Source organism: Armigeres subalbatus, chromosome 3 (genome assembly GCF_024139115.2).
Source record: "Armigeres subalbatus isolate Guangzhou_Male chromosome 3, GZ_Asu_2, whole genome shotgun sequence".
NCBI classification, from domain to species: Eukaryota; Metazoa; Arthropoda; class Insecta; order Diptera; family Culicidae; genus Armigeres; species Armigeres subalbatus.
This window is the reverse complement of record NC_085141.1, coordinates 417153607-417168118: the sequence shown is the minus strand read 5'-3', so window position 1 is coordinate 417168118 and position 14512 is coordinate 417153607. Positions and strand designations below refer to the sequence as shown.

Below are 14512 nucleotides of genomic sequence, written 5' to 3'. Positions count from 1 at the left end.
CATTATTGATCGGGGAAGAGGGTGAGCTCGAATGAGCCTCTCTTGAGGACTGCTGTTTAACCTTTTCAAGCCTTATCTTTTATAAGCGCCTCGTAGCTCAATGTTCATTTAGCAATTCCGCAATTATTAACTGTGAGGTTTTTAAGCCAACTTACCATTTTTGCATTCGTATGTTATGAGACTGACACGATGATACTTTTATGCTCAGGGAAGTCGAGACAATTTCCAACCCGAAAATTTCCTAGACCGGACCGTGAATCGAACCCAGCCACTTTCAGCATGGTCTTGCTTTGTAGCCGCGCATCTTACCACACGGCTAAGGAAGTTTTTCATGATTAATAATGGAGAATTGACAAAACAAGTTGAAAATTTTTGCAGCAGACAGTCCAGAACTTGCGATTTACAGTTACTATGCTAGCTCTTTTCGTCACTCTAAGCTTGGATATGTATTCAACCATATCCATAACATATTCCTGAAGATCAAGAAACATGGTACGATGGTTTTGGGATATCCTGGATCATCCGAACAGTCATTGAGTCCAGAACTTGTGATCTACAGCCATGTCAATAGCATTTTTCGTCATTCCAAGCGTGGATACGAATTCAACTATGTTCAACATTATATAACATATTCGTGAAGATCAAATGACATGGTAAGATGGTTTTTACATATTCTGGGTCATCCAAACTGTCATCGGCTTGTGATCTACAGCCATCTACATCTTCAGCCGATCTACGGCATTAGATTTTTTTTCGTCGCTTGAAGATTGGATATGTATTCAATCATGTCCATAATCCCGTAACACGGTAGATCACTTTGACGTAGTGTGTTGCGGTGTAAGATCTACCAAACAGAGCCCTAGCTTTATCCATTTTTATAGCTAGGGCAATAAGTTGTGGTAATAAAGAATTCATCGTATTTAGTCCCCGCTACCAACAGCAGTCCCAGAAATAAAACCTAATTAATGTTACCTTGCAGACAGTTGAAAGACTCGAATTCCTCTTGTTTGAGGCTAAACTGTATGCAGCGGAAACAACTTTTCAAGCAATTAGTTAAAAAACCTCGGTACCCGGTCCTAGGCTGAACTGACTGCTGGAAAAATCGAGTTTAAATACGTACTAACTCTTCTTGAACTGGTGAACAATGGTAGTGAGAGGAACACACGGAAGTTCTTATTATTGAACAAATTGTCTTGCTTGAAATGGTCTTGTAGACAGAGCTAAATCCCGGGTTTTAAGACACTGGTGATATTCTAGAAGCAAGACAAATATGTGGCTAGGGCTCCGATGCATGGCCAAAAACAGTACTACTGTTCTGTTTTCTCAAGAAAGGATTGATTTCCTATTGATAAGGAGCGCGCCTTCAATATGATTGCTCTCTATAAAGGGTCTAAATAGCGGACCTTGTCATGGTGGTCTTGAGGAAACAAAACAACAACTGTATCGAAACCGACATGCACTTAAACACTAAGGATACGGGTAACGCTACAATAGATCTAATAATTGGTCGCAGTGGCACACCGAACAGGAAAAAAAATCATGTCCATAACATATTCCAGAAGATCAGGAGACATGGTAAGATAGTGCGCAGGACATACGACTTCCGACTCCGAATCTCTAGGAAATCCAGGAGGAGATTGGCCGGCTGAAAAACAACAAAGGCTCTGGAGTTGACCAACTACCAGGAGAGCTTAAAAACGGTGGTTAGTTTAAGGCTTAACACAGAGTTTGCAGAAATTGTGTCGAAAAGTAATAAGTTATTGTAGTGTTACCTTATGGGGGGCATATTCTACCGTCTTACCCTAGCTAGATAATCAAAAGCCAATCAAAAGAGACTACATCATAGCTATAATAGGGTAGAGAACCATTTGGGCAGCACCCCCTATTCCCGTCAGCAACGTTCATTACTCGAGCGCATTACAACCGAAATACTTGTTTTTCAGTACATGGTTAGTTTCTGTCGATATCTAGTGATAAACAAACAATCAAGCCATTTGATTGGAACGCGGTCGAGTTATTACCGTTGCGGACGGGAATAGGGGGTGCTGCTCAAATGGTCCCGCTCTCTACACACATTTTTTTATCTGGTTTGCAGTAGAAAAAAGTTGGATGAGCTTGTACTGATGGTGCCCCAGCAATGCTTGGGTTTTAAATCAGGATTTCGGAAAAGAATAAAAGAGCTTGCTGCACATGCCAAATATGTTCATTGCATGATTCACCGATACGCCCTTCCTTGTAAGACCCTAAAGAATCGTAAACTATTCTGATTATGGATCGACTGTACGCGACGGTTTCGACACGGGAATTGTCACTTGTCATAATACGAGTTTGTACAATCCCGTTTAATTCCAGCACTTAATTGTACCTTGACAGATTCGTATTTCGATCTCAACAGTAAGGTCGTCTTCAGTGTCTCGTACTTGACTCGACTTACGTACGAGATACTGAAGACGACCTTACTGTTGAGGTCAAAATACGTATCTGTCAAGGTACAATTAAGTGGTGAAATTAAATGGGATTGTACAAACTCGTCTTATGACAAGTGAAGACATTCCACTAAAAAGCTCAAAATAATTTTCTTTACGGGAATTGTGTCCTTTTCTATATTTTCTCCTAGTCAGTGTTGAAACGTCGGATAAATAAAATGAACTCGATGTGAAATTTTAAGACTGATTAGCCGTTCTATAAATATAAGAATCGTGAACTATATCAAATCTAGAGCTCTTCTTAACACACGTTTGTTTTATGAACTTTGCACATAAATGCATACTGATCACGAGATCCTTCTCTTCAACGCGGTCGAACGTTGGCTATCAAAAGGCAATGTTCTTAACCGCGATTTTGATTTGAGGGATAGGGAATTTTTTTGAACTGTGGGATAGGGAAACTTCCATATTGAGTATTATAGATATGATAAACAACGGTTACCAGCGTGAATGATTTTAGATCGGCAGCGTAGTCTTTATAAATCAGTTAGCGTTGGCGAAGTTCAAAAAACGCGTCTGTCTACAGATACATAGGGTGGGTGTACCAATTGTCGCCATACATAAGAACAACTATTTTTAAAAAAATAAGTAAACGGCATGTGGGTGGTCTTTACATATCAAGCGAAAGGTTGTTCTTCCTGCTCCTTAGAACAGCTTTGAAAACCACAGTAAAATTCTCGGGAACTTTTTCAAATCGGCGTATGTAACATTTTGATCAAGCTGAGAAAATGAGCTTGGAAGTTTTCAGATTTCATTTTTATTCCTATTTAGAAACTAATCATTTTTATTGCAATTGAATACACCTCAACAATACATTATGAAAAGGTTCATCGTCACTGACTCTGAAATCAGCACTGCGTGTGAACATTCCAGTTATTTTGATAAAAATATATGTTACAACGTTCTGCAGCAGATAAATCACATACGTCGTTTTGATACGTCAGCATGACCGAGGTCATGCTACTTTCGTCGAAATGTTACGCTGCTCCGTACGCTGCATTGTTGATACGTCGAAATGTTGCGTCAAGTTGAAACGTTTCACGCACATGCGACAAAAAAATTGCAACACTTACAACACGACGTAACAACATTTGCTGCAGAAAAACAACGTAAAATGTTTTTCTTAACGAAAATCAGAATATTCAAGCAACATGCTTAATTTTGAAATCAGTGATGAAAAAGTACAAGCAGACGCACGTTTTAAACTATTTAGTTGTTTGAAAAAACTTTTTAAAGTACATTTTCTGCTAAGCGGTGTATGTGCAATATTTTCAACAATGATGTTACACCGTTTTGCAAAAAATTGATTTACATTTTTAATAACACATTTTCATGTAGCTTTGAAGATATACACATTTTTAGATGAATTTTATACCATATGCTGTTGAAAACGGGTTTGTTTACAATTTGCGACATACGCCGTTTTGAAAAAGTACCCGAGAATTTGTTATAATCCTCGAAAACGATTAATCCATAATAGGAACGCATGTACCAGTTGTGGCACTATTCTTAATTGTGGTTCCTAATATGGCAAATCCTATTGTTTTCTTATGGGATTGGCCATAATGGGGGCACTAATGCGACAACTGGTGCAAAGGACGCCAAAATAAATTTTTACAATTATGTTTTGTTTGTTTTGGAAGAGATTAAAGATGTTATCGTATCATATGAATATGCTTTATCGATATGAACTTGGTTTGCGGTGATTTGATTGGCCATTTGACATATAAAGCACTAGTCCGACAACTGGTGCTGATGCCACAACTGGTACATTTAGCCTATATGCAATCATTTTGAATTAATATGAAGTAGTCTTCAGTCACTCAACTCAACTGTTCACAAAACATTGACACGCTCATTCGGTAACCTTGATCCACAAACCTACTGATTTCGGTCGTAACAAAGCAAGTCAATTAAACGCGTTCCCGCGATTGCTTCCATTTGGGTTTACACATTGGATATAGGTTTGATGAAAACAAAAGCACTAGCACAAATACCACACATATACTCACCAGAGTGTAAATGGCACTCGTCAGTGCTAAATGTTTCGCGTGCAGCATTCGACAGCATCCATTTGCTCGAAGTGGCCCGTAAGGGTAGAGAATTGCCGACTTCATGGCTGTTTCGTGTTGTGGTTTTAATGGTCGGGTCCGCTCTTTTACGATGGTTCCTGTTCCCACTACTACTGGCTGCTCGAGTACCTTTCCAAGTAGTGTGCAGCAACGCGAGGACTGGGGCACGCCGTCGAGTGGCGAGAAAACAGGATAACGCCAAGAGGTGCTGCCGCCAACTTACGAGTTTCAAGGGTTGCACGGTTGAAACGTTTAGAAGTAGTTGCAGTTGATGTACACTTGAGTAGATGCTTTTAAGGTACAAACGTAAAACACAACTCCATGTAATCTTATGTTCCACTTCACTTTGGTTGTTTCTTCTTTCGGGAGATTATGTTCTGTTTATTATTTTGTTCACTATTTTTTCATCGGTGTTGGATCAAAGCTAATTATGACGAGTAGTAAAGTTAGAGCTTATTTAATTTTAATTATCATCGTACAAGTATCTGCTGAAGGACTTTTATAATGCCACGGAAATTTAAATTCTTGAATTTTCATAATTTATAAACTTTTCCATAGAAAATGGTAACCAATTTTGGTTGATGGACTTGGATGGTTTGGTGGATGGACTTGATGGATGGTTTCTCTTTGCCTTTGAATGTAAATCAAATATTTCAAAATAATATGAGAATATATTTTGTTCATTTTTTAACGATTTATAAAAACTATTATTTATGAAAAAAAATCTTTAGCATGTGCTGGAAGGGTACCTACTCAAGTTATTTTAAAATTTTAATTATAAATGGTTATTCTGTCATTAACTATTAAAAGTACTTCGGCAAAGGGATTAGGTATGTCTTCCTCATGGGTTAAGTACTGTCGTTTTTGTCTAATACTTGATCTAACTCTAACTGTCACGGTGGATTTTTGATAATTTAAAAATCCAAGGCAATTTAGTGATGGTTTAGAAGTGCCTCATGAGCAATTTATGTTCATATGGGAATTGAGATTAGGCAAATATATTAGTTTGTTTCGGCTATTCTAAAATTGCCACATTGTGATCAGTTCGAAAGTACTACTCCACTACAATTATTAGTGCTTTTGTGCTATGTGCTTTTTCTTAGTTTTTGGTAAAAGATATTTTCCTCCCAATATGGAAATTTTACCTGCGAGAATTTTCAGTTTGTTATCAGGAAACAACAAATAAAACTTAATCATTGTCCAATACAGCATAGTGATGTACTCGATGTATCCATATAACTAAACATACATTTGCTACTCGGTTATTTGTTGTACACAAGCAACTACCGTTGTTGTTGATGACGTGGGGGATGGCTAAAAGTTGAAAGACATCGAGCAAATCAACTTCCCGCAACGCTGAATGGCAGTGAATGAAAAATAATTTTCGCATCGCAAATCATATTTCGTATTTGTAAAACGATAACTAGGCGATAATTTAGCAGTTGATAATAAATCGGTAAAATTTACAGACTGTTCTCAAGTTTTCTTAAATAGCAGTTACATCCCATTGTTCAAAAGAAATTCAAACAAGTAAACCTCAAGAGTTGAACTATGAAACTATAATAATGGTTGTAGCTTTTTGGACCTTGAATTTCCAATCAATAATAATCTAAATAGTTTACTAAAGTCTAAATCCCTTCATTGCATTTTGTACGACGATAAAAATAAAAACAAATCCTCACCGTATTCAAGTAGAACTATTAGCAAACTTTATCATCGGTGCAAGAAATGTCTGCCTTCCGGCGAACATTGGTACACAAATTGGATTCCATTTGCAATGTCGACGATTTTGTCCGTTTCATGTTGTTCGGGTGGAATGATTTGATTCACGTTGTCGCAGTCTTCTGCATTCCAGAACTGTTCACCATTGGATCGCTTTTGCACAAGTTGAGTACGGTGAGCACGGCTTCGAATCGTTCTACGGAAGAGTTTCGTATGACAATTAGGTACTGCTTTCCAGACTCGTTGTTTTCCGGTGGCAACCATTTCGCCCATCGCAGATTGATTTGATGGATGGAATCTGTTTTTTGTCATTGCTTATTATTTCCTCTATACCGCAGAAAATAAACGCACCCCAACTGGCATTCACTCCCCCGCATAGCGCTGGCAGGGTTCGCTGGGTGTTTGAAGTCGTAAAACTCGAAATGTTCGCCGGACAATCATTCTAGAAAGGGAAAATAGAGAGAAGGAAATAAATTCAATTGGAAGCAAATACAAAATGTAAGTACTTTGTATACAAATGAGACCAAAAATAACGACATCCACCGACGGCGTCGGTGTCGAAGGCGACGATAGCATTTATTGGGAAAAAGAGATTGGTAGTTTGGCATCGGAAGCAAATTATAATAATTGATTCAATTTGTCGACTGTTGGGGATGTCCCTTGCGGGATTACAAATACCATGTATAATAGAACGTTAGAAAACCCGATGAACGTGTAGAGATTTATAACTGGATAAAATCAGAATAAATCACAGATTTCTGTGAAATTTCACCGAAATCACGAAGTTTGAGACTTCGTAAGACTGGTTTCGGATCAAATCGAAAAGTGGCCACTTCCCGGGGGGAACCAGGTTTCCGGAATGCCACGAAGCCTGACCAGTACCACTCAGATATCTCAAATTAGACTCTATTGAGCTCGTTTCGCGAAATCATGAAGTTTGAGACGTCGCAAGATGGGTTTCAGATCAAATCGAAAAGTGGCCACTTCCCGGGAGGAACCAGGTTTCCGGAATACCGCAGAACCTGTCCAAACCCACCAAGGAACCTTGGACGAGACACTATTGAACATGTCTCGTGATGTCATGAAGATGACATCCTATTTGAGAAAAAAAGGTACCCCACTAGACCCCGGAATTATGTTGGAACCATGAGGTCATTTTTTAGTGTAAGCATCAAAGGAGGATAAGGGTATTAACGCACTTTTCGCTTCTTCATGATTTTCAATCTGACGACCTCAACTGAAATATGATTTGGACGGCTTTCGGTGTAATCAAATATAGCAAGATTGGTATGACATATCTGGTCAAGTGTATAAGCAACTGTTGAAAAGGTTTTGATAGATTATTATACAGTTTCTGTAAGGTTCTTATGCAGAACTTTATTAAAATCTGCCCTCCGCTGGTTGGGTGTGCGTAGTTCTTATGAGGAAAGCCATAATGTGCAGGTCCACAGAAAACAATCTTGAAATCTTTGAAATGACTGGTCCCGTAGTTGACCCGATTTTTTCGTCTCACAAGCGGATGGTCATGGGGTCTATTCCCAGTCCCTTCACCAAACTCTAGTCAGTCGCCGGTTCTGCAGCCCATGTTCTGCATACGGTGGCGTACCTTACCGTCATGGCTGCCTGAAGACGACTGACAGCTTGTTCATCTCGGAGGCATTCCTGCAAAGTTACCCGGATAAATGGCAACCGAACAATGCAACAATCATTGGATACACTACATGACATACGGGCACAATATACTCACGATGTGATGGACTGGCAACGACAACAATTATTGAAATCTAAAAATAGATTGTATGTGGATTCTATACAGCAGACCATCACAGTAGATCTCGGTGTCCACAAACCACGTAGACCGAAATTTCACCTTTTCAAACCCCCCCGTCCCCCCTAGTAGACTTTCGTAGACTTTTCCGAAACCCCTCCCCCCCCCTTGATGTCTACGTAGACTTTTCCAAATTTTACAAAACATCATATGTGATTGGAAAATATGGAAATAAACAACGTTTCAAGCAAATCAGCTACCCTCGTTGGGGGTGACAATGGGTCAAATGGGGGTGAGAATGGGTCACTGTTTCAACTACCTAGAATGCTTGTAGAAAAGATTGAATGTATCTGAGGGCAAGAAGACTAAAATATAGGAGACCTTTTTGAACGATTTTGCTCTACGACCTCCTGACTGCTGGTGAGAGCGATGACCCATTCTCACCCCCAGACCCATTGTCGGTATTCAAATCCATTTCCATGTGAACATTACAATAAAACTCAAATTTCAAACATAACTAAATCAAACAGAAGAAAATCCAACAAAACAAAAATCAACTTGAAAGGAAATCAAATTTAATCCTCTTTCCATACCTCCTGAAATCAAATTTCAAGGCCAAGTAATTTAATTTCTGTTGCATTCAATTCCTCCTAGAGGTATCGGTGCACCACTGCTTAAAATCTGTCACGCAGTGGCTATATTTCTGAACGCCGGTTTAAATTTGTGAAAACCGATAAATTTTCAGAATTTCGAGTTGAAATTCCGATAATGTCAAGTCTACATTCCAATAAGTTTTGCGTGGAAATTTCGTGAAAATTTCATAATTGATAACCTTGAAAGCTTCCAGATAATACTCCAAATCACTCTCCGTGATAATTCCGATTGTTGACTGTTGACGACTGTTGAAATCCCAAGAATATTCTTCTAAATTCCAAAAGTTTCCCCGTTCAAAAAACCCGAATATTCCCCCGTTAAAATGTTGAATAATTTCCCGAGGTAATTTAAAGTTTAAACGGACATTCCGATATATTTCCTGTGGAAATTTAGAATGGTTTCTTACTATATTTTATTAATTAGTCTAGCAATTTTTTTCTTGCAAAGAATTTTCTGAATAATATTCGGTGGAAATTATGGAGAATTTTCAGTTAAAATTTTTGCAAATTTCTCGTGAAAAATTCGAATAAATTTTCATGAAAATTACAAAGGCTTTTTTACAAAAACTGCAAACAATTTTTTGTTGTGGAAACTCATACAGTTTTTGGTGGGGAATTCAAATAATTTCTCGTGGAAGTTTTCAACAATTTATTTAGAAATTCCGGAGATTTTTCATCGATAATTCCAAAGAACTTGCATTAGAACTGCCGAAGAAATTTACGAAGTATTATCCACGGGAATTTCGAAGAATTTTGAATTCCTCGCAAAAATTCCGAAGAATTTCCGAAATTAAGAAAAAAAATTCCGGCGACTTCCCAGAAAACCTCCAGTGGATATTCTGAAGGTTTTCTCACGGAAATTTTGGAGAATTCCCTTTACAAGTTCCAAAGAATATCTTTTGGGCATTCCAGACTTTTTCTTGGATATTCCAAAATGCATCCTTTGTAAATTCCAAAAAAATCCGTTGAAGTACGACATAATTTAATTTCCATAATTTTCAAAGAAGTTCCTGCCGAAAATTTAAACAAATCTAGTGGAATCTGCAATAAAATCCAAGTGAAGATTTTGAATTTTTTTCAAAAGTTTTTATAGAATACTTTGGAGAATTTTCCTGCTCAACACAGAAGAATTTCCTGGTGAAATCCATGACTTTTATTTCAGTGAAATTTTTATGGAGACAAAAAACGGAAAATCATAAAAAAATCAAACGTATGAACTTCGCACAAAGCTGCTGTATAAATCGTTTAAAAAAATATTGTCGCGCTCTTCTTAAACGCTCAACTCTTCGCGGTGATAACGCGCAAGCAAAGATTGCGCAGCAGCGCGCCCATAAGCTTTTGCACAGGGTGTGAGTCTGTGCTGTTTAATTTAATACGCCGCCGAATGGGGTTGCTATAGTTGAATAGCCGCCGTGTGTAAAGTAAATGGGCGCGCTCCGGCGCAATTCAACGGAGGCTGATTGAGATGATCACGATCTGAGTGTTTATCTCGGGATGCATAATAAAAAGTCTACGTAGACTTTTGGTAAACCCCCCCGTCCTCCTTCGTAGACTATCGTAGACTTTTTCGAAACCCCTCCCTCCCCCTCAAGAGTCTACGTGGTTTATGGACAGCCCCTAATTATTTACAATGAAAATTGAAGTTTACATACGTGTCGATAGTGCCTTGTTTTTGAATGCGTATGTGGGTAGGTACCATTGTCCAAATTGCTAATGAAACAATTTCGCAAGCAAATGCGCTGCTACATTAAAGTGATCAAACGTCCCGGATTATGCGGGACAGTCCCGGATTCAGCTTACTTGTCCTGCATTGCCAGGTGTCTAGGAAAACGTCCAGCATTCCATGATGGATCTGTGGAACCTGGAGAATTTATGGAACCTGCAGAAATAGGGATGTCTAGAAAATCTCTAACAGATCCGAATAATCAAAAGAAAAAGGAGAACGGCAGACCACTTATAATCCAAATGACTATAGATGTCTGTATGAAAAGAACTTAACCTAACAGGAACGATCAGCTGTACGAACAAATAGGGCATCCGTTGACGGAACACGTCCGATGAAACATCAAAATAAAATTTGGTTGAAAACGTGTTTAGTTGGTGGTTAATTGAACGAGTGGGCGAGCATAATATGTGCTTAGTAAAATCGTACAGTTTTAGCTGAATGTATGACAAAAGGTCGAAATACAAAAAGTCGAAAGGCAAAATGTCGAAATGACAAAAAGTCGAAAAGACAAAACGTCGAAAGGGACAGAAGGTCGAAAGGACAAAAGGTCGAAAAGTACAATAAGTCGGAAGGGACACAATTTCGATCAGAACAAGTTGATAACAAGTTGAGTGTATTCCAAAGGAATGTGTGAAATGGATTAAACTTCAAGCGGAAATAATACACTTATCTCATCAATAAATGTTGAAGAATGAGAAATTTTAAAAGAAGGAGAAGATAATTGATTCAAAAAATAAATTAAACTTGTGTTGTGCGAGATTGATTCTCTCCGTTTTAGTTTCTTGTCTATTTCGACCTTCTGTCCCTTTCGACCTTTTGTCTCTTTCGACCTTTTGTTTCTTTCGACCTTTTGTTCTTTTCGACCTTTTGTCTCTTTCGACCTTTTGTTACGTTCGACGTTTTGTCCTTTCGACCTTTTGTCCCTCTAAACCAATGGTCCCTTCGACCTTTTGTCTTTCGACTTTTTGTCTTTCAACCTTTTGTCCTTTCGACCTTTTGTCATCCCTACTTTTCTAGTAAATTCTAGTTTTGGAATTATCCATGTCAAGCCGTGGCAAACTAGATGATGACCATGTAAACCAAAGCGACATTATCAATCTCATACTTTTGCTTCAACCAAGGCTTCAACTGTTTGTTACAACGTCAAATGGAAAGGAATACGCGCCGTCATTGTCACCATTATCGATTGCCTTTGTTGTAGGGCGAGAAAGCATAGTTTGATCATATCACTCGTCCATGTCGGAATGATATTAGGTAATTCGTTCTATAATCTTTACCTTCCATCTGCGCCAGCCTGCAATGAGCATTCTGAGCATACTGAGAACAAGCTTTTCACCAAGAAAAAGTTCAACTTTTCTCGTTTACTTAAGCATAAACTTCTTTGTTTTATGAATGCGGCGTGCCCTTGGATCCGATGCTTGGAAGTGGAAGCATTGTAGCCCCCGTCGAATGCAACTTGTTGCGACGAAATTGTTTAATTTCAAAGTCTACCAAAAAGTTTATCCTCGAAATTGGTATGCTTCTATGCATACACATTAAACCGAGCCTGGGAACAAACAGACCCCAATATGTTGCTTCTGGATAAGATAAACATTTTCTGAAAATGTTACTTAAACGGCCAGCACTTGTTTTTGGTAGAAGAGAATAGGACTCACAGGGAAAAATGGCCTAAATCATAAAATCACTCGTATATCATATATCACTACACCCGATTCTTTTTTTACACGGGGGATGCGTTCCGTGTAAAAAAAGTTTTCAGTTCAAAATTTGAAAATCCGTGTAAAAAAAGTTTTATGATTTCTCGACGAATCATGCAAAATGGAGCAACTTTGCAACAATTTTGTATGGGATTTTTTTTTCCACGGCCGTGTAAAAAAAATCCGTGTAAAAACAGAATCGGGTGTACATATTCTTTTGTAGGACATTTCTGAACGAATTTTACCACTGCAATTCAATATTAGTTATCCATAATCGAGCCGCAATGAAAAAAAAATTGAGCAAAATTACTTCATTTTCACTTAAATTTAACGGTGTGCCTCACCTCACATACAAGATTTTCGTTCAATTCAGTAAGACAAAACAAACAATCATGCGTTCACCATTATTTTACATGTAAAATGTACACTGAAAAAAATAATGAAAAGTAATCGACGCGTAAATAATAAAAACGTGAAAAATTACACTATTCTGAACGTACATGGATTTTTTCCAACAAGTTCGCCCTAAATGTATGAGCATTATGACAATTATTCGTATAAACAGTGACATAATGCAATACAAATTGCATAAATTCAGGTGATAACATCGTTTAAATTTACGGTCTTTTTGGCATTCCCTTTATGTGCATTACTTTCGTGTAAATTTCAACAGCTTTTTCTATCTGTGCATGCATTTGAGTCATTTTACATGTTTACATGCTAAACATGTTGATTACAAGATTGACAGCGCCATTGGCAATCTTCTATTCTTAGGAAAATGAACATTTTCTGAAAATTTAACCTTAAGTGGTTCGAATTTGGAAAACTTAACCTTAAGTTGCATTCGACTTGTGACAAACCCTAGTTGATCACAATGAATTTATTCACAATCGGTCGATACATTCAAAAGTTATAAAGTCAATGGTGTGTTGAACCATAGAAATTATGATGTGTATCACTCACACTTAGGCGAAACCAAACGATTGAATCGAGAAAGGCATTGTCACAGCTAGGTGGAATAATCTGAGTTTTTTCTGTTTAAAATGCAGATTTTCAGATTTTCAGATTTGGATTTCCATTTTTTAGTTAAATACTTACAAAACACTGGCTATTCAAATTTCAAATTATATATTAATAAAAATAATAAATTTGTTAAATTTCAATCGTGATACAAACAATTTAGCACATTTAATTTATAATTTAGGTAATATCTACACACACATGTGGAAGTATTGGCTTGATAAATGGATTGCGAGTGATTTGACTATGCGTCCAATTTGGGAATCTCGAGCTCGTTCAGTAGCCGCTAGGTTGCGAAGGCCGACGGAGGTCCTTCGTAGCTTTGTTGGTTAAAGCACCAGTCTAGCGTACTGTAGGGTCATGGGTTCGAGTCCCATCGAAGGGAAAGTGGTTACCTCCAATACATTTTCCAAATCAATATCTTCCACATAACGTACATATTCACATATGAGTTTTCATAACATTGTAAATTAACGTCCAAGTCGGGTGGTTTAATCCCCGGAAATAGGCAATTACCTTTGATTGAACTGAATATATAAATAATTTAATTTAATTTAGGTAAATAATTCACAGTTTGCAATCGAAAGTTTGACAATCAAATTAGTAGGGGAAGATGTTCGGTTGCGGGCAGTGGGCACCGTTTTGTCTTTGGTCTATAACTTTGGCCCTAGTTGATCTTATGCCGACATTTGTATAGCAAATGCCAAGCCAAGAAATTATATTGATTTCGTCAATTTGTGAAACTTTATTGACAATATCGCAAATTTGACATGTTTGGACATTTAAATTTTGTGGTTCGGCTGTGGACACCTTTGAAAACTCGGCTAAAAATAAAGGAGAAAGAATGAAAAGCACTTAAATTTAAGGAAAGGAATAATTTGTTTATTACAATAGCCAGGAGGTAGTAAAAAACTCACTGCACTTCAGTTAAATGGTAAGGTAAGCGTTTCTCCGTCGAATGCAACTTCTTGCAAGCAAATCGGTCAAAGCTTAGTTCCAAAAAGTATATGTACAATAACTAGACATGCCCAAAAAAATAAAAATATACGTTAAACTCATTATTTCTATCAATCATCTAAATAATTTTAAAAACTGAATAAAAACGCCATTAAAAATAAGTTACGGGGACAACTACATTAGCGACATTAATTGATTTGTCAATAAAATGCGAGGGCCCACAACCGAATTTCGCAGCCTTTTTAGAATGTGAAGAAAAAAAAATTCCCTCTCTTAAAGAATTTTAAAAATGTAGGGGGAGGGGAGGAATAACTTTGCGGAACAACTTCGTAATGTTACAAATGCTTGAGCTGACGGTACAGCTCTTTTCGTAACCATAGACAAGAACCATTATTTCCAGGCTCTCCCCAC

General features: G+C 37.7%; 1 protein-coding gene across 1 annotated transcript in view; it reads right to left on the bottom strand.

Annotated features, from left to right (window-relative positions):
• Nucleotides 1–14512, bottom strand: part of LOC134227280 (uncharacterized) — a 130522-nt gene that overhangs the window by 41695 nt on the left and 74315 nt on the right. The window contains exons 2-3 of the mRNA XM_062708652.1: nt 6241–6722; nt 4499–4982 (exon numbers count right to left, since the gene is read on the bottom strand). Coding sequence (XP_062564636.1) covers nt 4499–4603 — 105 coding nt within the window. The 5' untranslated portion in view covers nt 4604–4982; nt 6241–6722. The remainder of the gene's footprint in view (nt 1–4498; nt 4983–6240; nt 6723–14512) is intronic.